At 39.3% G+C, this 25,091-nt stretch overlaps 1 protein-coding gene across 1 annotated transcript; it reads left to right on the plus strand.

Annotated features, from left to right (window-relative positions):
- Positions 1-1,927: 1,927 nt before the first annotated feature.
- Positions 1,928-16,775, plus strand: LOC137036107 (immunoglobulin superfamily member 2-like). Its single transcript, XM_067410075.1, has 11 exons — positions 1,928-2,081; positions 2,582-2,950; positions 3,246-3,662; positions 4,102-4,506; positions 4,815-5,198; positions 5,346-5,720; positions 8,011-8,394; positions 11,002-11,403; positions 11,492-12,289; positions 12,456-12,839; positions 14,143-16,775. Exons 1-11 carry the CDS (start codon positions 1,976-1,978, stop codon positions 14,358-14,360), a joined length of 4,242 nt encoding a protein of 1,413 aa, XP_067266176.1. The 5' UTR covers positions 1,928-1,975; the 3' UTR covers positions 14,361-16,775.
- Positions 16,776-25,091: the final 8,316 nt, after the last annotated feature.

The following is a 25,091-nucleotide window of genomic DNA, read 5'->3' on the forward strand; positions in this document are numbered from 1 at the left end:
GATTCTGTACTCTTTCAGAAGATGTGTAATAGTGCACCCTATATAACCGTGCACCGTATAACAGTGAAAACATGGAAAGCCAGAAAAAAACGAAGCATTGTCCTTAAATAATGGAAATTTCCATCAATGGCAGGGAAAGAGTTAACACTCAGGAGATATCCAAGGAAACATAGGAGGAATATAAAACTACTGGAAGGTCCATCCTCAAACCTTAAAACAGTCCAACAGCTGGAGAAGAGAGAAGCCAGGGAAGAGGTGATGGAGGAAGCCGAGAGAGACCCAGATACGAGCCATTCCGAAGAAAGCCCATGGCAGAAAAGAGGACACAACGAGACCAGGCAACACCTTAGGACCAAGAGGCCAAGGCAGAGCCACAGTGTCAAGCTGCTGAGGTGGAGCCAGGGTGCCGGAGGACTGAGGCGGTGGGACTGAGGACCAAAGTGGAGCTGGAAGGAAGGAACTAAATGGAACAAAAGGGGTGGAGGGACAAGGTGCTGTCAATGACCCGGAAGTCCATGGTGTAGGCAGAGTGACAAGGGAGCCCGGTGGAGCCAACTGGTCGACAGGCCGAGGTGGAGTAACAGGCTTGGTGGAAGACCGGAAGGCCTGAGGCAGATCCTAGCAGCAGAGCGGAGGAACTGGATGGCTTTGACAGGGGGGGCGGAGAGGGAGGCTGGGTGGGGCCATTAGCTATGAACAAAAGTAATAACCTGTCTAATAACCTGGCACCTCACACTCAGCAGCAGGAGTATGGGTAGAGCTCCACTCCATGCCTTCATACTCCACTAATACATCCACCTTGACAGACGTTGTTGCTGGCTCACGCACCTGCTCAGGCTTTCTGCAAGGCTCAGTCTCCAGGATGAAAATCTTTTTTTTTCTGTTTTCTATTTATCTGGGTTCAGTGTTCTGTCATAAGTGGTCTGCAACATACACAATGAACAGAGTAGCACAATGAAGAGTCTTTATTCATAATTCTTAACATTCAGGAGATATCTAAGGAAACATAGGAAAAATACACTGCCCTCCATAAGTTTGGAAACACCCCTGGTAAAGTGTGGTTTTGGACGATATCAGCATAAATCCTTATCATTTTTTTTTGGTGCAAATACATTACAGTAACTTGACATTGAAGACCAGCAATAATTTTCATTTTGATTACATAATAATGGCAATAAGTACATGTCAAAGTCAGACATGCCCTTTACCAGCTGTGATGCTGGTTACTGGTTTAAACTTGGCCCAGGTTTGTAAAAGATTTTTGGGTCAGCACACCTTAATAGCTTCAAAAATTAAGTTTAGAATACAATGAACCAATCAGAAACCAGTTTAGGTCAGATAGCTGCTAATGCTGGATATGTAGATGAATCGAAATTTAAGTTTCTTTCTATGTATAAACTGTTTATGTAATAAAATATGTTTTCGTAGTTTGTGTTGTCCCTTATCAGTGCAAAATTATCACAAATTAAAAAGGATTCATGCCAATATTGTCCAAAACCCCACTTTCTAGGGCTTTTCCAAATTTTTGGAGGGCAGTGTAGCAAACCTCTTAAACTATAGATGACACGAACAATGAACAGAAAGAACTGAGGGTTTAAATACCCACAGGGATAATCAACGGAACAAAAACAGGTGCGTAACTCAATCAGAAACCATGGAGACACACTAGCAACAAGAACTCAGGAAAACAGGGAATAATAAAAACTAAAACAAAACATGTTTTTACATGGATTTTCAGTCAGTGTATAATATCAATGCTCCATAAAGATTGCTGGTCTGTTACAATGCGCTGTTCACAGATGTGATGACGAAAACGCGAGGGAAATGAAGCAAGTGTGAAGAGCGGCGCGAGACAACAGGAAACCAATATTCAGTACATTTGTTTCCTCCTTTTTGTCTGATGTGTCACAGTCACTTGCGTCAGAGAACTTAGGTGCTCTTGCTGAAATCTGGATTAACTTGTACTGAGGAGGAGATGAGAGAGAAAGCGAAAGGATCGATCAGATTAGGGATGGAGGACTTCTGGTGCCGACTGTGGCACCTGCTGCTGTTGCTGTGTCTCACAGGACTCCTGCAGGGGGGTAAGACTGAATTTATAATTTTGTCCCTCTTGGACACTGTGTCTTTGACTACTTCATATTAACATTTAAATGAATCATTTGATACAATGCACTTAATGTGTACATGTTTTTAAACAGAAGTGGTTGATACTGTATATATTCAAACTCTTCTGAATATACACAATAGTTTTGTGCTATTGCTAAAATAAAATCACTCTGCTTAATATTGTCAAATAGATCAATCATATGGGTTCAGTAGACTGGGAACATAGAACATATAGGGCAGAAGTCATACTGATCACATTTAGGATCATTTTATGTTGCTTTTTTTGTCATTTTTGGAGCTTGACATCCCTATTCACTTTGTTGTATGGAAAAAAAAGAAGTGTGAATGAAGAAAAAAAATCACATTTAAAGAGAATCTTACATGTTTGAAACACAGGGGAGAGTAAATGATGACAAAATGCAATTTTTGGGTGAAATATTTAAGATTTGCCTGTCTAATGTCACTCTTCACACAGATCTGTGCCATGGTCAGCGTCAGGTCCAGATCCAGGAAGGTCCTCTGTATCGAGTGCAAGGATATCCTATCTCCATATCCTGTAATGTTAGTGGGTTTAAAGGCCCATCTTCACAGAATTTTGAATTTATGGTCAAGAAATCAAACGTGGAAATAAATATGATCAGTACTGAAAAGGAAAACTTTGCCTACGCAATGTTCTCCGGTAGGGTAAGGGGAAAAGATATTGAGATTGAGAGGTTGTCAGGATCTTCAGTTCTCTTGAGGATCAAAAAATTGCTGGAAGAAGATGCGGGTGAATTATTCTGTCACACCCCAAACACAGATGGTGAATATTTAGGAAGTTATGAAGCAGGAACAACACTTAACGGTAAGATATTTATCTGGATTGATTTGGTGATTATCAGATGATTTGTCCATTTTGAGGTTATTGACATTTCATTGGCAGACCTATAACTACAAAAAATCCATCTGTTAGCATCCATTGACATTTCCATTTGTTCCAACAGAAGATGATCAGCTATAAGCTGAAGTTGTACATATATTTCTTTGAATCACTATTATATCAGCCATCAGTTACTCAATAGATATTGTTATTGGCATTGAAAAACACATATTGGTCAACCACTCGTTATTACTAATGTTTTCAATGCAAAAATCCACAGTGATTAAGGACACCCTGGTGGCATCATACTCTGGCTCTCCCTCCCAGAGCTTGTCTGAAGGTGATCCTCTTCAGCTTGAGTGTCAGGTCTCCAGCCAAACTTATCAGCACACCCATCTGTCGGTCACATGGTTTGTCCACAGTGAAGAGGATGAGAACCCCCGACCAATCATCACTCTGAACAAAGACCTGACTGTAAAGACAGGAGCTGGATTTGAGGATCGCTACCATGCAGGTGTTATCAGCATGGATAAGGTGGAGGACACAACCTACAGACTGAAGATGTCTCAACTGCAGGAGTCAGACCAGGGGAAGTTCTACTGCAAAGCCATTGAGTGGATCCAAGACCCAGACCGTTCCTGGACACAGATCGCCCACAAAACCAGCTCAGCATGTAACGTGGAGGTCAAACAAATTGGTGAGATTTATATTTTGTAAAACAAGAGGTTCACAAATGGTTTTGCTTCAGGACCCAGATGTTATACCTAGAGATTCAACAGAGTTTAGAGGACAAAAGTAACAAAAAATGCCCTTAAAATGTTGATTAAAATACATTTTTATTCACATTTATCTACACATTTTTCTAATATAGGATAATGGCATGTCACACAGCAGGTCTAGCTTCTACCAAATGACAGATTTATGCCATTATACTGTAGAATTTGTTTGGATGCAGAATTTTTGACATGAACAGCAGAAGATAGAACAGACCTGTGACCTACTGTCAGTTCAGGAGCACTGATATTAAGTATATAAGTTATATCTGGTGCAATGACTGTGTGGGTACGACTGCAGTCATAAAACAGGATATTGTGTAAGAGAACCTTGTTCATCTCATGCTATTTCTTGTGTTTCAGAAGTGGCCCCTGATGTAGGTTCGTTCACTGTCTATATGAAGGCCTCGAAGGGGCCACTACTGGTGGGAGATGCACTGGATATCCAATGCAGTGTGAAGGCACAGCATCTTCCTGGTCATTTATTTTCAGTGACTTGGCTGAAGAACCAGAAGAACGTGGCTCAGATCGGATCTTCTGGGATGCTCACTGTGTTTGACAGTTACAAAGAGAGAGAGAATGCAGCGGAGATGAGAGCAGTGAAAATCAGTCACACGGACTACCTGCTGACCATCCGTTCGGCTACGACTGAAGACCAGGGCCAATACCAGTGTGAAGTGTGGCAGGAGAACATGAATGATGATGGCACCTTCAGAAAAATACAAAAACAACTGTCCGGTCCAGAGACTGTGAGCATCACGGCCAAAGGTAAATAATGCTACAGTATTTCTCCTCTACAGTCAAGTGGACTTTATTGTGTTGCTGTGCAGTTGCTGAGGTGTTCTGGTCATTGCCAAGATAAAAAAATTTACATTTTCATTTTGTAAAGGGGATATATATATATATGGTGAATTCAGTGTGACTGGGACACTTTTTGCCATTGAAATGACTGGGGAAAAGTGTCCCAATCAACCTGAATTCACCCTAATTTTATTTATAACAAATATGAAAACACACAGGTAAAAATAAAAACAATATGTTATTGACACTGCCTGTTTATTTGCCTGTCTGGTCAGAGAGTGATCTGACGGTGGTCATGGTGATGAAGGATGCGGTGACTGAGGGAGATACACTACAGGTCACCTGCTCGGTGTCGGGATTCAAAGGTCCTTTATCAGTGTCATGGCAACACAAGAAAGACTCAGGGGATTCCTTCAGTGATGTCATTAGTCTGACCCATGAGGGAGTGATGAAAGATATTGGGACAAGGTATCAGAGCAGACATGTTCAAACACTCCATTCTCCAGCTGGAAACTTTACCCTGGAGATTGGTGCATCTACGACATCTGACAGTGGCGAATACAGGTGCGTTGTGTCTGAATGGACCGTACAGAGCAATGGCAAGATGACGAAAGCCAACACCCAGTCTCAGCAAAAAGCCATTTCAGTTAATTCTGTTGGTAAGACTGCTATATATTCACACATTATTCCCAGGATCAGGGAAACTGTTTAGATATGCTGACATCAATTCTTTGTCATTACTTATATTTCTACTGCATGATACTGATACCAGAGTATGAATAATCACTGTAGATGTTTCTTTTCAGAATCTCAAATGACAGTGACCTTGAAAAGTCGGACAACAAATGTTAATATAAATTCTTCAGTAGAATTACTATGTACAGTCAAAGGGCCTAAAGTGTCTTTGGGTGTACGCTGGATGTTTCAGCCCCCCAATTCAACTGTACAGAGGAATATTTTATCCATAAGCCACACTGGAGAAATCTCCTGGGGAGCAGATCAGAGAAACTATCAGCTATCCGTTCAGACACAGCCGTCAGCAACAGTTTTTTTGCTCATAGTGCCACGAGCCAGCAAGAAACAAGAAGGACAGTACCAGTGCCAAGTTGATGCCTATCAAAAGGATGTACAGAAAGCCATGAAGAACTCCAACCCATTGGCTGTGACTGTACGAAAACCTGGTAAATACAGCTGTTTATTAAAAATAATTAATTCCTCATCAAACTTTTGAATATACATTAATCTTTATACTCTCATAAACTAGAAAACTAATCCATATGAATCGAGCCGTTTTGATGAACAGATTTAATTTAGGCTTTTACACACATGTAAATTGTTCAGTGAACGTAAGCAGAAGCTCACCCTAACCTGAATAATGCACTAGAACAAACCACTTCCGGAAGCTCAAACGCGCTGCACACACGTTCTTGAAGCATCAAAGTGGTTACAAAGGCAGACTATGGAAGGAAATCTGACAGTATTCTGTCACCAAAAAGATCTTCACTTGTTTTCTGAAAATGAATGAAAGTCAATTAATGACAGAATTTTAATTTTGGGGTGAACTAACCCTTTAAGGCCTATTCCCAAATGCTTACAAATATAAATTGTTCCTTCATATGAATTTCTTTCTATTTTTATGATGTGCAGCAAACTTCTTCAACACAGCTTAAAAGATTCCCAGGATGAATTCCATAAAGTTGGTTGAATGAATGTCCAGAGTGAACAGAGCAGGAATCTAATGGCTTGTTTTCACTGAGCAGTACGGATCAGTTCAGTTCAGTTCAGAATGATACGGGACGGTAATCCCTGATCCGGCTTACATTTCAATCAGCAACAGTACCTTTACTTGATAGGCATGGTGTATGCTTGAATGTAGTGATGGACGTCATTCTTGTGTTAAGATAAAGTGATGGTAAACAACAATGGAGGGCATATAGCAGCTCTGAAGGCTGCAAGGAAAAACAGCAGAAAAATACACATTGTGTTGCAATGGTATTGTGTTGTCATTCCCCTTGTAGCACACAGTTCAGTATTTTAGTACCATTCACAATTTCTGACAATGGAAATGAAAATAATTGAACTGAATCGTACCGCTCAGTTGAAACTAGCCTTAAGAAGCTCAAATATAAGAGTTTAGACTCATATTACATTAGGTGTCAATAACTACTATGTACATACATAAAAATACGTGCATACAAGTTGTTATATTGTACTTATATTCTAAGTATCTGCACATAAATTCACATGTAATCACACTGTTGACCGTACAATAACCATTAAACTACTGTTAAACATACCCCTTCTTCTAACTCTACCTATATCCCAACCTGGTCACATGATGTTTTGTAATGCAAATATACACTTAGTAATAATAATTGACAACATTTACTTACAATTAATTTAGGGTAGGGTTAGATGCATGTAAAGTCTACACCGAACAGGCAAATGAAACCACTATGGTTTAATGGTCAGGAAGGAGATGAAGCAGTGCACTGTGGAGTTCGTAGGACAAGCTGGATGCACACATTATGTCAAAGGCTTAATTTTATATTTTAATTGCACAGTAGTTAAACAAACCTAATATAAAGAGGGGCTGAAATGTTTAACATTTTTGGTCATTACATAATTCCCATACGTCCATTGGTGTTATTTCATAGTTTTAAATAGGTGTCATGATTCTTTTTAATGTTTTCCTTTTCCTTGTGTAATGTATCTGTGCATGTATATCTATATGTATATACACATGTAAGAGCATGTAAAATTAGCAATTTTCAAAAAGATCTGCAAATTTACACAGCCCATAGTCTCCCACAGAGGAATCTTTTCTAAAAGAGAAACACTGCTATGTCACAATGTGAAATATTAGCAAAATACCCACCCTAAGGCATACACAAAAAAAATGAAGATGAGGCTTCAGTGAATTGTAGTGTTGTCACCATGTCTTGGAGACGCTGTATGTTTCCATGCGAAAGCTAAACTCCCTTGTTTGGCTTTCCAGAAATGGATGAAATTAGGAAATAGTAAAGATTTATGTGTAATGCTGTTCCTGAGCAGTGCAACCTAAAATTTAGCTTGTGTACAACACATTTTCCAGAGGTCAGCTTCTTGAACCTGGGACTGGATAAGACATATATATGTTTTTTTAAACTGTATTTTATGTTGACACTTCAGGACATAAAGCTTTTACGGTGAAAAAGACAAGCTAAACATAAGAGATATCAACTGAGAAAGGAGAACTGGAAACTTAACCATGGCTCAGGCAGAACAAACTCATGTGACCATATGCCAACATTGTGTGTGTTTCAAGCATGTAAATTAAATTACAGAGCATTTGTATATGTCCTTTCTCAGAGGTGCAAAATATCACACCCCACTGTGCTTTAGAAAGCATTCAGATAACTGTAGATTCAGCAGTTTGTTGAAAATCTTGGTTTTTCTCTCTTCTCCTCACTTTGTAATGTTTACCAACAGAGAGCAAGTTGAGCCTGTCCAAACTCAAGCCTCGTCTGGAAACCACCGCCAACACTGATGCTGTGATTGAATGCTCAGTTCTGACGACAACCACAGATACATCTCGTTTCATGATAACATGGATGATTGGGACCCAGATGCTCTTAACTATGGACCTAGATGCTGTTGTCAAGTTTGGCCCCGCAGCTGGACCAGAGAAGGACCAGAGAATCCGCATGGAAGTAAGACAGAAGCAGACCTTCCAGTTGACTGTCCGTCAGGTCAGAACATCTGACAGTGGACCGTATCGTTGTGAGGTGGACGAGTGGCTTCAGGATCCTCTTGGTGACTGGTATTCCCTAAAGAAACAGTCTGATACCACAGAGCTTGTTGTCAGAGAGAAAGGTAATAAAACACACATTTACTTCATTGCAATGGCTTTTTCACTGAACTGCAATATTCTTCACAGGAAGACAACTCCACTTGGCCCCCATTGCCCTTAGGGGCAATTTGTTCTGCAGCATGATAGATTTTTTACACCACATACAAGAAAGACAAATACACAACATTAATAGCACATAAAGAATAAAAACTGCCTCTTCCTATTTGAATTAAGCAAATTAATAGCACATGGTACAATGAAAATTTAAATTTGTGTGTCTTAGCTTAAGGACTAACCCTATACATGATACTGTGGGGAGGGACTGAAATGCATCATATGGAGGGTGAGATGTGTCAAATATGAGGTGATGCGCTTTCTTCACCTGAATATCAAACAAATCTGATAACCCAGGCGCACCCAATACTTTACTGCAGTTATTTATGACCTTTGATAGTGCATTCTTTTGTTTGACCTTTAAAATTCAAATCAATTAAACTGTTCAAATCGATTCAATATATGCCTTATAAAGAGCAGTCATCAATGTCCTGCCAATATTAAATTTGGCTAATTTACACAGACAATAGAGTCTCTGTTGGCTCATCTTACAGTATTTGATGCAAAATTTAATTTATTATTGATAATAGTGCCTAGGTACTTATAACTTTCGACCAATTCAATCAAATAATTATCGACAATAGTACATGGGACTCTCAAAACCAATTTGCAAAATACTTATAGGCATGACAGAATGCTATTAACCCTTATTCTCTGAGACCTATTTGTAAGGAAATCTAGTAACCAAGCAGCCATTCTTGCATCCACACCAAAGCTTGTGAACCAACAAGCTTGATTGGATCATGTTAAATGCAGAAGAAAAATCTACAAGTAAAAGCCTTGCATGATTACTAATACATTCCAGAAGTTTATACAACATGTCCAGTAAGGTCAGTGTCGCATCCTGAACGCTTCTCCCTGCCCTGTAGGCAAATCACATCAGGTCAAGAAATGGTTTAGCTTTTTCCAATAATACCCCTTTTACAGTTTTCTCAAATACCTTCATTACAAGTGAGGTCAAGGAGACTGGTCTATAATCTGTCATACCTTAGGACAATTATTTTTTGCTACTGGAATAATAATAGACTGTTTCCAAAGTTTTGGTACATACTGAACCAATCAAAAGACCAAGTAAAAATTGGACCCAGTTCCCAAGGGCGTAGATTTTGTTTCAACTTTGGGGGGGTTGAACGTTGGTATGGTTGTATTGTATAGGGGGGGTTGTAACTGATGGATTTGAATATTGGGGGTTACACCCCCATCCCCCTGCAAACTACGCCCCTGCCAGTTCCACTGCACATTGTTACAGCACCCTACAACTTATTCCATCTGGACCAGGACTAATTTTAAATTTACATTGTTTAAAACGTTTGACTACACTTTCCACATTAAAAGAGACAGATAAACTTCCTTCTTGAGAGTTATTAATCTCTTCTTTCCTTATGCTACCATTATATAATAATAATAATAATAATAATAATAATTCCTTACATTTATATAGCATTTTTCTGGGTACTCAAAGCGCTTTTTACATACGGAAGGGGGAATCTCCTCAACCACCACCAATGTGCAGCATCCACCTGGATGATGCGACGGCAGCCATATTGCGCCAGAACACCCACCACACACCACGATTTATTCTGCTCTTCAAATCTAGCATAAAACGTATTAAAATCCTCAGGAGGGCACTATCTAACTCATAAGCGGTTACTTTCACTCGTTTTCTACATCCATCATGTAGGCCTGTCATTAATTTAAGACTATCCCATACTGAGCCCATAAAATTTGTTCTTAATTTAGTCTCCACTTTTTCCTTATAACTTCTTTTTGCTCTCTTAATTTCTTGTCTAATCAATTTCTGTACATTCATAACAAGCAAATCCCCTTGTTGAAAAGCAGTTCTTTTCTTAATCAACAGGATCCTTAAAATTCGTCATGCACAGAGACCTTGCACACTGAGTCCGATGCGTATTAATGAATCTGTTGCAAAAAGAAAACAAAAAAAACTAAATTAAGTCTTTTTATTCTGCACTTTGTTTGTCATTAATTGCAGCTGTTTTGTGCTGTAGACGACGCGGATCAACTTGTCAGATGGCATTCTGGATTTTTGCGTTCACGTACGGTGGCTCTGAATTGTCAAAACGTCGCTCAAAATGTGTGCCACGAATGCAAAAAATGCAGAAAATCGAACCTTATCCAAATATTTTTATGACGGATGAAAGTTTCGGAGGCAGTGTGTAAACGTGATTGACATAACATGAGGTCGAATTTATTTTTTAATGTGCGAAAGGTTCGTATGCGAATTTCAGACCGTTACTATTTGGATATAGCTAAACAACTTTAGAAGTTAGGAATTGCCATGAAAGTGTTTTGGATTCAGTTATCACATTTTTAACTTAATGCCACCAAAAACATCAAAATGACTTAATTCAGGAATTTAGACATCATAGAATAGATTTATTAAAATCATTGCATGCATGGAATTATGTAAATGATATATTTTTGAATAAATTAAGAAATTCAGACCAAAACAAAAATTCATTATAACCCACTTATTGATGTATTTTATGTTTCAGCCAGTGATTTCAGAATGAATAAAGCTAACAGTCAGCTGAATGTTAAAGAGGGAGAGCAGCTGATGTTGAGTTGTTCAGTGGATGGTATTGGGTCTGATTCTGCACTTCGCTACTCCCTTACCTGGATGTTTAACCGAGATCAGTCCTCCAGTGTGACACTTCTGACCTATAGTTATGATGGCCGTCTGATGTTCAACAGCTATAACTCAGAGCTTGAGGGACGTCTCCACTTCTCCAGCCCAAAAGTGGGTGTTTTTCATCTGGCTATCCATAGAGCCATCCAGGAAGACAGGGGGCGCTACTACTGTCAAGTTCAACCACACCAGCTGGACTGTAAAGGTCATTGGACACCTAAGGCAAGCGACAAGTCAGGTTATACCAATGTTAGTGTTCAGCTAATAGGTGAGTACTCTATGTTTCAATTTAGAGTTAAGAAATCATAAAATTGATTTAGAAGATCATTTATGCCGATTATTTTGTATTAAATCAGAGAACAAACTGCACGTGCACAAGGAGGACCAAAGCCTCAACATCACCAATGTGCAAGAGGGGGTCACCATTGACTGTGTTATTGACTCGCGGTCCAGTGACAAGTCTGTGTTTGAGGTGACTTGGTCCAGGGGTCAGAGAAACGAACTACCGATTATCATCTTCAATGCCAGCCGTGACGGAACCTTACACAGTGCAATTGGGGATAAAGATCTGGTGTTTAGACGCCCAAAGGCCATGCACTACAAGCTGACTGTGCCAAACATCAACCCCACTGATACTGGCCTTTACTATTGTCAGGTTGCTGAATGGATTCAAACAGCTGCAAACAAGTGGAGAAGAATAGGTGAAGACAAGTCTGGAGAGCTATCTGTCCATGTGGAGAACGAGGAAAGCCTAGAACAGGACAGCTTTACCGTGGACAGTACTCACAAGTCTCTTGACATCAAAGAAGGAGAGCAGTTTGAACTTGAATGCTCCTTGAATGTAGAAAAAGAGGATCCTACACGTCACTACGCTCTCAGATGGGTGTTTAATAGCCTGAAAACTTCTAGCGGGACATCTTTATTGTTGTACTCTTATAATGGTCATCTACAGTACCTTACAGAGAACAAGGACAGGTTACGCTTCTCTAGACCTACTTCGAGTATTTTCAATCTGGTTGTGTTAAACTCAGATGCAGATGATAGTGGAAGCTACCAGTGCAGAGTTGATCAGTACCAGCTCGATTGTGAGGGCAAGTGGAAACCAACGACACAAGCCCAATCCGGATTAACTGTCGTCAACGTTCGCAGTATTGGTAATACATCCATTTACATCTTATTCACTTTTCATCTCTTAGTACAGTCTTATTAACAACTTAAAAAAATGAATAACTCAATAACTTACAACACTTGACCTTCTTTAAAGGTGTGTTTTCAGTTTGATTCTTTTTAGATCTGTGATGTTGTGTTTCATTTAAACAGAAAGTAAACTGAGTGTTATGAAGGAGAACAAAATGCTCAACATTACCAATCCTCAGGCCGGGTTCACCGTTGACTGTGTCATTGACTCACAGTCCAGTGATAATTCTGCCTTTGAGGTCACCTGGTTCAAGGTTCAGGAGGAAGGACCACTCGCTATATTCACTGCCAAGCGTGACGGGACCCTACACAGCGCAATTAACGATAAATATCTGGTGTTTGGACGACCACTTGCCACACACTACAAGCTGACTGTGCCACAGATCAACCCCACTGATGTGGGGCAATACTACTGTCAGGTAGAGGAGTGGCTTCCAACTGCTGACAACTGGAAGAAATTTGCTTCGGATAAATCAGGAGAGCTGTCTGTCCATGTTCACACTGAAGGTAACTATCTAGAAACTAACATGTTTTTATACAAAAGGTACTTTAAAGATGCTTTGGGTTTCCCAATTGGGAGTTTGCAAGGGAACTTCTGATTTTGTGGGTTGATGGAAAGGTAATATTTAAATTGAATGTAAAATTAAAATAAATAAATGGGGCAGCACGATTAATCATATTACAGCTGGAATTGGGATATAGCTATAGTGTGATTAAGAAATCAAAGGCTGCAATTTAAAGGTGCCCTAGAACACCTTTTCACAAGATGTAATATAAGTCTAAGGTGTCCCCAGAATGTGTCTTTGAAGTTTCAGCTATTTAGCAGATCCATTTTCTCTCTGGAGAAACGTTCAGTCTTTCCGCTTGCAAATTTATACAGCGAATCCGCCATGGCATATGAGATAAAATGTCATATCAGTTTAAATTGTGATATTTCACAAAATAATTGCAATGTAATTATTTTGGCCAATTCATTCTGCCCTAGACATACATAATGTTAAAATAAAACAAAAATAAAAGACTTTTAAATATTCAGTTTACCTGCATGTCAAATGCCCATTAACTGTCATTATAGAACTGTGAATGTGTCATTTGATTATTGAAATTTTAACTAAAGTACAAATAAATGTACATTTACTATGTGTAAATATTTTACATCTAAGGGGTTTGGCTGAAAAAAAAAACGTTTGGGAACCCCTACTGTAAGTGATTGAGCCATTTTGATCATTTCCACTAGACTTTAGTCACTATTCTGTCCACATCTCTTCAACCATACAATAACCATGATCTCAGTAGGATCTGGATGAACATCCTTCTCTTTCTTGCAATAACATTTCTATAAACCAGTCAGATTTTAGGGTTAGGTTTATGGACTTATGTCAGTGATTTTTGAGGTAGCTTGTGGCTAGGGTTTGGATTCAGTTTTGGACTGTTTCTGTCAGTTATGTTGATCCAGGGACAACAAAGTTGTTGATGCTGGATCACATCTTGGCAAAATCATGGTGAACTCAACGACACAAACCCTTACCAACTTTAAATGCAAAGTCAGCAACTCCAAGGACATCTTATATACATGGAGAAAGCTATTCGTTAGCATTCCTATTCATCACATCAGATCCCCCGGAAGGACACACATTATGGGCACACACACATTTTGAACCAAAACTTGAACTCTGGAGCTGCAGGAAATGACATCATGACAACCCTAACCCTATTTAAAAAAAAAAGAAAAAAGAAAAAAAAAGCCAATTCAACCATAAATCTAATGTATATCCAAAACAACAATCTAACATTTGATCTGTTTTCTCAGGTGATCCTGAAAAATCGTCAGACCCGTTAGGAGCAACACTGGGAATCACTATTCCTCTGATTTGTTTTCTGGTATTGGTCATAATATTTTTGTTGAAAAGGGAGCACAAGAGGAATTCTGATCTGAAGAAAAAGAAAGCCTGTCTGTGGGCCGAAAACAACCCTCTCACCCCTCTGCCGGAGGTGACTCTTGCTGCAGGGGATCATTTCGAATCCTAACCTGTCTTCCTATGGAAGCTTCTGTTTCTGCCACTAAATAAAAAAATAAAAAAGGTAATTGTGACTTTTTATCTCACAATTCTGACTTTTTCTCATGCAGTTTTGGCTTTATAATTCACAATTCCAAGAAAAAGAATCAGAATTGTGAGATAAAATGTCACAATTACCTTATTTTTTTATTCCATGGCGGAAACAAGCTTCCATATCTACGACAGTTACAGTATTAATCATACGGGCCTGTGACATACAAAGTATTGTTACTGAGGGTTATCTATTTTAACTCAGCTACAAAGGTTATTTACTTCAGGATAATAACCAGACTGTCTCATTTGTATTATATATTTAATATTACAATAATTCAATAGGCAAAATTTTATACGTGCAATACATAGCCTACATGATATTAAACCAGTTGTTCAGACCCGTAGCTACTACTGAATCAAAATCATGCTAAAGTAAATAAGAATGTATCGAAATGTATTCTTATAAAAAATAATTTATTGATGATAATTTGTTTATATAGCCATGATGGACTTGACAGGCTTGTCTCAGTTCGAGTGTTTGATTTCTAAATGTCTCGAGTTTAGATTTTAGATTCATTCTCTTAACAACTTTCAATTCATTGTTGTCAGCACAAACCATGTTTAATCTCTTTTGCACACATATCTTTTGAAGTCTAGGTTATATTGTATTTGACCTTGTTTAGTTTTGTTCATAGTATTGTTACAGGCCCCGTGCAGAAGGCCATGTTGGCAGATTAGAAAGTCCCTGTTAAAGTAGGAAAAATTGAGGGGACAGGTGTGTGTGTGTGTGTGTGTGTGTGTTGCACGTAATCCCCAGCCTTTGTTTATTCAATTACTTTTTTCACATTGTAATCCAATGAAGCTTTATCAATAAAGTATATTTCTTTTTTTTTCTTATTAATGCACAATGTCATTTTCTTTCTCTATATTATCAAAACAATGCACATTTCACCTTTACATTTTTTCCCCACAAAAGAAAAACATACATTTGAGTTTTTTCACTTCTTTAAATCTACTCAGACAATTTATATAAAATCAAGGCCTAAGAACCTGATAAATATATGTAAACCATACAATTTTACCTTCTATTTACTGATTTTATAATCAGATCTGCAATCATGTCACATTAACATTAATTTAGTAGGAAATAGAACTGCATTACATTCATTTGCACTAGAATGTGTTTGAAACATTGTCTGGAGAATTGCATTGATATTTAGGCTATGATACAAATGAACTCTAATTAACCAAACACAAATATAATATGAATAACCAAATAAAGAACATAATAACCTAGCTGGTAACTGGAGCCTGTATGAATCAAATTAAATGCATTTCACAGCCTCCACAAAATGGCGGACGATCCACACATTTTCAATATCTTCACAAATCGGAACAACTGCATATCTTTGCAACATGAACATACACATAGGAAGTAAATGACTAATGTGCATATTGTTTTGTTGTTGTGAAAGTCATACCTGTTAAAACAGGAAAAATTGAGGAGACAGAAGCAAACGTGTGTGTGTCGCACATAATCCCCAGCAAGAGTGAGGGCGCCGGCGCACACTGCCACAAAAGAGTCCCGATCTCCCTCAGCAATAGACAAGGATTTACACTTGACAGTTTTCAGCTTCCCGTTATATTTAACATAATATAAGCAAAATGAAAAACAGTAAACTTTTTCTTCCAAAATCACAATACCCAAAATGTGTAGCATTCATACTTTAGGGTGTCAAAGTATTTTAGGATGAAAATGTCGTGCAGCCTGTCCTTGCTAGTTTCAATAGAGTAAAATATGAATTTATGCAGCCTTTCAGATTCAGATACACAGCCTTTGATGTAAACATCAAAAGATGTGATATGAACAGACCTACAGCATATTTTCCAGTTGTAATTGCATAATTTGTGGTTGTAATTGCACAATATTATAGTGTTCAAACTGGAACTGTGCATTGTAAACACGTTTATTCATTGTTACCATATTGATGAGGCTATATTTACAATTAAAATCAATGGCTTTTACTCTCCATTTCTCTCGTTACAGTTTCTGAACATGAAGTTCACTAGCAAGAGCACTGTGGTTACTGAGTCACACAATATCTATTTAGACATTTCCATGGTAGACAGGAAGTCAAGATGCTCTGAGCAGATCTGTTAAACAATCACAATGTGGTGGTTGTGGTTTTTTTTTGCTTAAGTATGTTACTGATCTCACGATGAAGGGACAGAGGAAATGCTTTATTTGCAAAAATGTAGTGCATGACAGAAACCACTAAAAGTCATTTGGTTTAAGAATATCTACTAAAATTGTTATATAACAACTCTGTGTTGAATGGAGAAAAGGTGTATTATACATGTGTTTGGTCTTTTTGTGATGAAATTGAGAATAAAGGTGAATTTCTAATAGTTATTTCTATTCTTTATTTATTTATTTTTTTTAACATAAAATACTTTCTCGTCCTCTCCTTACACTGCAAATGTATAATTTTACCAATATACTATATAATTATAACACATATACAGTTAAAACAGTAATATTGTATTTTAAAGATTAACTGAACAGTCCACACTTATAGACAAATTCAAATATAATTAATAATAAAATAAATAAGACAATTATAAGAAACACAGTAAAAAGCTATTTCTAATGAAAAGGACAATAACTGGTACTAAATGTTGGGGCGTACTTATATGTTATTATGGACAAACTAATCTCCAAAGATATTTTTTGCAGAATAAAATATTTAAAAGTCAAATTTCATATGTTATAGATGTTGTATCACCTTCACCCACAACCCCCCCAAAAAAGTTCCAATTTCTACATGAAAATTCTGCCCTCATATGTTGTAAAAGGAAACAACTTTTCATGCCTTTCACACATCATGCCCACAAACACTTTTGAGTGTTAACTGCATTTTTCACTTCCCACTTTTTTGTGTGTGTGTGTGTTAAAATTGCTTTCCTTTGGGTTTAAAATGCAGTTTTATGAGAGAGTCATTCACATTCACAGTTCACCTGTTTCACACTAAAGGGATGCATCGATTGTAGGTGTGGATAAACTTCGACCTCTAGTGGTGAAAAGTGACCTCACACAGCACACATCCAATCATTTCATACTGTGCTGAAGATCACGTGTGCACTATACTGTAAATTATGAGTAATTTAGCTTGTTCAAGTTGAACCTCTCTCTAAGAAGACGGTTGCTGCAGGTCTTTAATGTCAATGAAGAATTAATAAAATAATAAAAAATGAACACCATGTATTTATTATTTTTTAGAAAATTGTATATTTTCTATATTTTTTTCACATTTCACAATGTAGCACTATTCACACAGATTACTTTAAATCAGCTTTACAGAAATGCCTGTTTCAATGATACACAATGCCATTTGGCCCGGATGAACAAGGAATTAAATCACTAGAATCGCTTTAATCTCTTACAATGAGCATTTAGAGGCAACTGTGCCGAGAACAATACTCATATAAAAACTATATAACAATATAGTTCCAAGAAAGTACAAGTCAAGTGAAATTAGACAAAGTTATGCTATCTTTCACAATATTATTAAGTCAGTAAATACAGCTTGTGATAGTTGGCTTAGTGTTCAAGTGTTGTGACCTTGAGGAATCTGTAACTGAAGGCTGCTGTTTAGTATTTAAAACTAATTAAACCGTATAATGCCCGTATAGTGACTTTGATGTGCGTCCAGGAGTTGAGGAAAGTTTGACTCTATGCAAATGAAGAGCGACTTTCGTAAATTGACAACCGAGAGAAGCTGGAACTGTGTCAGTGAAGCTCACACACGTCACTTGAGGTCAAGACAGGACAGAATTTCTGAAGCAACTTCACTGTTTTATGTGATTTGTCTTTAAACTCTTTAGGTCAATTCACACTACACCAACAGACCCTGACCTACAGCAACAGACATGTTCATTGGGTTTTGTCAGATCAGTGTTTTCCCGCTGGCATCTGTTGGTGTTGATCGGTGATAGTTTTCATCCAACTGAACATGAATGTCTGAGCAGTGTGGTATGATTTTCAAACAAACTCTTACTTCTATAAGAGTATCTGACCTGGCCATGAACCGCTGCCATGACGAAGAGGCAAGTGTCTTTAACAGAAAAGACCTTATTCTGTGATCATTATTTTTTACGTTGTATAAAATCCATGATGACGTAATGCACAAGTGTTTGTAGAACATGAACCAATCATTAAATTGTCATAAGGAAAATATAGGAAAAATATTATAGAATACAAATTAGTGGTTAATTGTCACGATCACCGTCTGCTCCTGTCAGTTCCCGGACACTTCCCACAATCCTCCCTGTCAGTCACATGTTCACTCCACACCAATCACCTGTTGCCACATACAGCCTAGCACACTACACTGATCACCACACCCAGCTGCAGCTCATTATCAGGACTATAAAGGACTTCCACAAACACCACCTCACCGCAAAGTATTGTTAACTGTTGTTGCAATTCCGAGCGTTTATATCTTGTCTGCCTGCTTGTTTCTGATCCTGCTTGTTCCCTGTTTATGATTCTCTGCCGCCTGCCTTTGACCTGTGTATTGTTATCTGGACTGTGATCAATATCTGCCTGCCTTTTGATCTACTGCCTGTTCCCTGACTACGACCCTGCCTGTCCCTTGCTGTTCCTGTTTGCTCCTGATTGACTCTGCCTCTACGACCACTCTAACTTTAATAAAACGCTGCATTTGGATCCTCTGCCTGAGCCTCCCTTCATAACAGAATACTTCGCCGCACAAAGATCCAGCAGCTTCTACGAGCATTACCAGCTTCAGCATGGACCCAGCAATGTGTCTCGTCAGCCTTCGCCAAGGTAACTCTAACCTCGAGGATCATATTCAGAACTTTTTGGATATAGCTAACTTATCTGATCTGCCAGACTGTGCCCTCATTGACTTTTTTGTTATGGGTTAAACGAACCACTGAAGGGCTATTTAATCACCAACGGTCCCCGAGGATCATTCGTTGAACTTCTGGACTTTGCCCTGTTAACTGGTGATTCACGTTTTACTGTGGGTGTCGCGGAGGATTCCGACACCACGGTGAATCGCGTAATGGCTGCCACGCCCGAAAACACGCACAAAATGGCGGCCGCAAAAAGTCACGTCTTTCCAGAGTCAAGTCACGTCACCACAGATCTCCAAGAGCAACGTCACGCCTCTAGATCAGTCAGAAAGCGGAGAGGATTACGTTCCAGTGTGGCTGATCCTCCGCTGACTTCAGCACGAGCGGCCGGCATTCCCAAGCCTCTGCCGGCCGCTTCGCTCTCAAGCCTGGTGGCCGCTTCGCACTCAAGCCAGCCGACCACTTCGCTCTCAAGCCCGGTGGCTGCTTCGCACTCAAGCCAGCCGGCCGCTTCGCTCTCAAGCCCGGTGGCCGCTACGCTCTCAAGCCCGGTGGCCGCTACGCTCTCAAGCCTGGTGGCCGCTTCGCTCTCAAGCCTGGTGGCCGCTTCGCTCTCAAGCCTGGTGGCCGCTTCGCTCTCAAGCCTGGTGGCCGCTTCGCTCTCAAGCCTGGTGGCCGCTTCGCTCTCAAGCCCGCCGGACGCTTCGCTCTCAAGCCCGCCGGCCGCTTCGCTCTCAAGCCCGCCGGACGCTTCGCTCTCAAGCCCGCCGGACGCTTCGCTCTCAAGCCCGCCGGACGCTTCGCTCTCAAGCCCGCCGGACGCTTCGCTCTCAAGCCCGCCGGACGCTTCGCTCTCAAGCCCGCCGGACGCTTCGCTCTCAAGCCCGGTGGCTGCTTCGCTCTCAAGCCCGGTGGCTGCTTCGCTCTCAAGCCCGGTGGCTGCTTCGCTCTCAAGCCCGCCGGACGCTTCGCTCTCAAGCCCGCCGGACGCTTCGCTCTCAAGCCCGCCGGACGCTTCGCTCTCAAGCCCGCCGGACGCTTCGCTCTCAAGCCCGCCGGACGCGGCGCTCTCAAGCCCGCCGGACGCTTCGCTCTCAAGCCCGCCGGACGCCCGCTCTCAAGCCCGCCGGACGCTTCGCTCTCAAGCCCGCCGGACGCTTCGCTCTCAAGCCCGCCGGACGCTTCGCTCTCAAGCCCGCCGGACGCTTCGCTCTCAAGCCCGCCGGACGCTTCGTTCTCAAGCCCCCCGGACGCTTCGCACGTAAGCTCGCCGGTTGCAACGCACTCAAGCGCCCTGGACGCGATGGATGAGATGGCTGCTTTGCCAGTGCCCACGGGCAAGATGGCCGCCTCTTCGGTTCTTAAAGATGTAGGGGGTGTTCCAGCCATTGAGTCCGCTCCAGAACCCGCTCCAACCGGTGAATCATCGCCTCATCTTCGGAAGAGGAGGAGGAGGAAGGCTTCTTCCATTCTTCTAGACTCAGACGCCCTTCAAGAGGCCGCTGTGGGCCTGGAGACCACTCCAGAGGTCTCTCTTCCTCCGCCCAGGCTCCTTGCCCTGAGGGCGCCACCTGAATTCCTTGCCCTGCCAGCGCCGCCCAACCGCTTTGCTCTGCCAGCGCCGCCCAACCGCTTTGCTCTGCCGGCGCCGCCCAAACGCCTTGCTCTGCCGGCGCCATCCAAGCTCCTTGCCCATCAACCCGCTATGTCCTCCGTGGATTTCCCCAAGAACTTTTTTTTGGGGGGGGCAGTATACCTAGGGGTGGGGAGTTTGTGGGTGGGGATCCTGCCCGGTCACTGCCGTCAGTGGCCTTTGGACTATTATGGCCAACCATGGACTATAACCCACTATGGCCATTTATGGACTTTGATCGGCCGTGGCTGCCTGAGCCACCTGACCTGCCGTGACTGCCTAAGACACCAATCACCTGTTGCCACATACAGCCTAGCACACTACACTGATCACCACACCCAGCTGCAGCTCATTACCAGGACTATAAAGGACTTCCACAAACACCACCTCACCGCAAAGTATTGTTAATTGTTGTTGCAATTCCGAGCGTTTATATCTTGTCTGCCTGCTTGTTTCTGATCCTGCCTGTTCCCTGTTTATGATTCTCTGCCGCCTGCCTTTGACCTGTGTATTGTTATCTGGACTGTGATCGCTATCTGCCTGCCTTTTTATCTATTGCCTGTTCCCTGACTACAACCTTGCTTACGAGTGTTGCTCTTAGATGTTCATACTGTACATCGCGTCTTTTGTGCGCGCAAGGTCGATATTTCAAATGTAGGTGTGCTCGGCGAGATGAAAACACCTCAACTTTTCAGAATGCCACAAGGTGGCCTTTAAAGGGATAGTTCACCCAAAAATGAAAATTTGATGTTTATCTGCTTACCCCCAGGGCATCCAAGATGTAGGTGACTTTGTTTCTTCAGTAGAACATGATTTTTTTTGCTTGATTTCTAGCTTTATTTTGACTTTTAATTTTAACCAACTTGATTTTTCTTTTTTTCTCTCTTGGCATAATTTTTTCTGGTTACTTATTTGTGTTTTATTTATTTATTTTTATCTTGTGGTTTTTGCCACAGATCAGTCGGTTTAGTTTTTCTTTTATTTTTTATTTTTCTCTCCAGTATCCGTTTCCCTGGCTGCTGGATTGTGCTTATCTTCCCGCTTCCTCCGTCTTCCCCGCTGCCATCTCCCTTCCTCTTCTCCCCGCTTCACCTGCCTTCAGTGCCCATTGTTCCCCGTCTCGTTTGCCATCATCCTTGACCTCCTGAGCTGCAGTCTGCTCTTGGTTGGGCATTTCAGGACTTTGTCTTGCTACCTGAGGCCATCATTGACTGTGGACATCATCCATTATCTGTGGACACTAGCCCTTGCTGCTATTTTGTTACTCCTTGATCTGTTTCCCTAATAAACTGTATTAACCTGCAAATTGAATCCTCTTCTTTTCCGAACCCTAACAATGAGTCCGAAGATTATTCCAGTTATGAATTAATTCTTCTGTCACAGACTTTTTTTAATGCACGTTTTATTCCTAATAAATTTACTAGAAGTTTCTTCTCTAAATATGTTTCCATCACGTTTTATGTGCATTTTATTTAGCTGAATAAAGAGTAGCTATCCACCCCAGCAAGAGTACGAGTTACATTTATTCACATCTTGTGCAGTATTTTAAAATGTGCATACGTAGTCTTTTTTTTTTTTTTTTTTTTCTTCAGAAAACCAATATGACTCATTTAAAATTCTGAACTAGCATTTCTGCATGCAAGTTTCAGAAACCCACTTTAAAAATGACAGAAAAGAGATACAATCCCATACGGTAAAAAAATATATTTTCAAATATATTTTTAAATATATTTCAAAATATACAAAAAATATATTCGCTATAAATATATTTTCACATATAAATATATTTTCTAAAAATATATTTTTTGGCCATTTTTTGTATATTTTTAAAAAATATATTTTCAAATATATTTATATAAATATATTTTCCTAAAATGTATTTTTTGGCCATTTTTTGTATATTTTTAAAAATATTTTCAAAATATATTTTACAAAAGCATTTAAAAATATATTTTGTCCTACATATATTTCAACCCAAGAAAATACATTCACATGTCACATTTGAAAAACTTTTATTTGTTGTCCATAACACATGAACATTTGAATAATAATCTGCAAGGAACATACTTTACAATGTTCAAAAAATTACAATATTCAAACAAATATAACTTTTTTGCTTTCAAGAAGTCTCAGTTTCCCCACGTCAAATCCTCAAAGCCTCTTTGGACACATTTGGAAATCACTTCTTGACTGTGAGACAAAAATCAGTTATTTTTTTAACTTAATGTTTCTAGTAAATTTTCCTTTCACTAAGTATTAACTTACCGTATATATGGCTGCCATGGTTTCCTCATCAAAGGCACTTCTTTTCTGTCTCTACCACTGTACTCATACAACAGACAAAACACAATAACTGAACATCAGTACAGGTACAGAGGGCATGCACTTTGTCCTCTAACTAGTTTTGGATTTCCTGATATTTTTGTTTACACTGGAACTAAAACAATTACAGGTATACTGGATTTTAAAGATATTTAATGGGCATATTTTTAGACAGTACAGTAAAGAAACTGATGATTGAGGAGAGGCCTTTCTTTACACTTCTGCATTGCATTTTCACTTTTACAAATGAAGGGATAGTGGAATATCACAAAGTCACTCAGTTAAGCTAACTTAACAAAGGGATATTTACCCTCATGCTGTTCCAGTTGATTATGACGTTCTCTTTTTCTGTGGAATACAAACAGAGATATTTAGAAAAATAATCCATCTCTGTGTGTTCACGCAAGAAGGTCAAAAACCAAAGTGAACATGACGGTAATCCACATGACCTCAGTTGATTAATCAACTTCTTCTGAAGTGAAACAATAGGTGTGTTTTTGGAAAATACTGTTATGTTAAATTTGTTACATTACAGATTTGCCAACTGTCCAATGTCAACATGTTGTAATTTTTGATGTGTTTTAAAGCTTGAGGAATCATTTGGATGTACAGACTTTAAAATATTAGTATTTTTCTAACACACACCTAATGTTTCACTTCAACTAGGGTCATGTTGACTATTTCATGTTTATTATTGTGAAGCTGTTCTGTATAAAGCAGCGCGGTCTCCCAAACACTCTACATCTGAAATTTAAAAAAAAAAAAAATATTAAACATTTTTTGTGTGTAACGTTAGTTTTCACTAGTGTCCAAATTAAAAACAACTAACTTTAAAACGGAAATCTGAAAATATTAAATGCGTCTCATGTGAGCAAATAAACAAACGGGGCATTAATTTGACAAATAAAGTTAAAAAAAAAAAAAAACTTGACAATAAAACATTATACATTCAAAGTAGCAATGAACATTACATATGTGAAAAATGACGACTAAAAATAAAGTTATAACGTTAGCTCTTACCTTTTACTCCGAGAACTCCCGGTTGACTGACGACCGTTACAGTTCAAAATGACGCGCATGCGCAGTACTCCAAAAGTCTGTGAGCGCTGCTAGTGGTTTCCCATTCAAATTACGTCACAGTTAACATCGTACATCTAGCGATTTTATTAATCTATTTATTTGTATTTGATGTAGATCTAAACGCTATATTACACTGACAATAAATTACAATTAAATAAATAAATGAATTAATAAATAAGTAATAGACTAAAACACACATTTGTGAGGTGCCATACTATTACACAGATCTGTATTTTTGGGAAGATATGTGAACAAAGTGTCAATGTGAAAAATATGTGTAAATTCATGTTTTTCTGCAAGTGTTTAAAATTCTTCAAACATAATGGATAATTTTGTTCGCAAGGCTTTCTTCCACGCACATTTGCATTGTCGACTGTAAGATTGGAAATGTATTTTCTTGCGCCCTGAAATATATTTTTATATATAAATATATTTTTCCTGCCCCTGAAATACGTTTAAATATATTTTAAGTATATGAAGGTTGAAACAAAATATATTTTCAGTTTCAAAAATATATTTCATTGAACTTCACTGTTTGTAACATATATTTACCATATATTTAAAATATATTTTGGCCAGATAAAATATATTTTTTTACCGTATGGGATGGATCATTGCTAAGACATGGCATGGACCATTTTATGGTCCATTTATTCAGATTCTTAATGATTTTTAGTACATTTATAGATAGGATATAGCAAGTTATTATAACATTATTTCTATACTTCATTTTTTTCTGAACATATGTACACAGGTTCTGTCTCGCACACAGACGCGCTTACGAGCCTTTAA

Source organism: Chanodichthys erythropterus, chromosome 14, assembly GCF_024489055.1.
Source record: "Chanodichthys erythropterus isolate Z2021 chromosome 14, ASM2448905v1, whole genome shotgun sequence".
Taxonomy (NCBI): Eukaryota; Metazoa; Chordata; class Actinopteri; order Cypriniformes; family Xenocyprididae; genus Chanodichthys; species Chanodichthys erythropterus.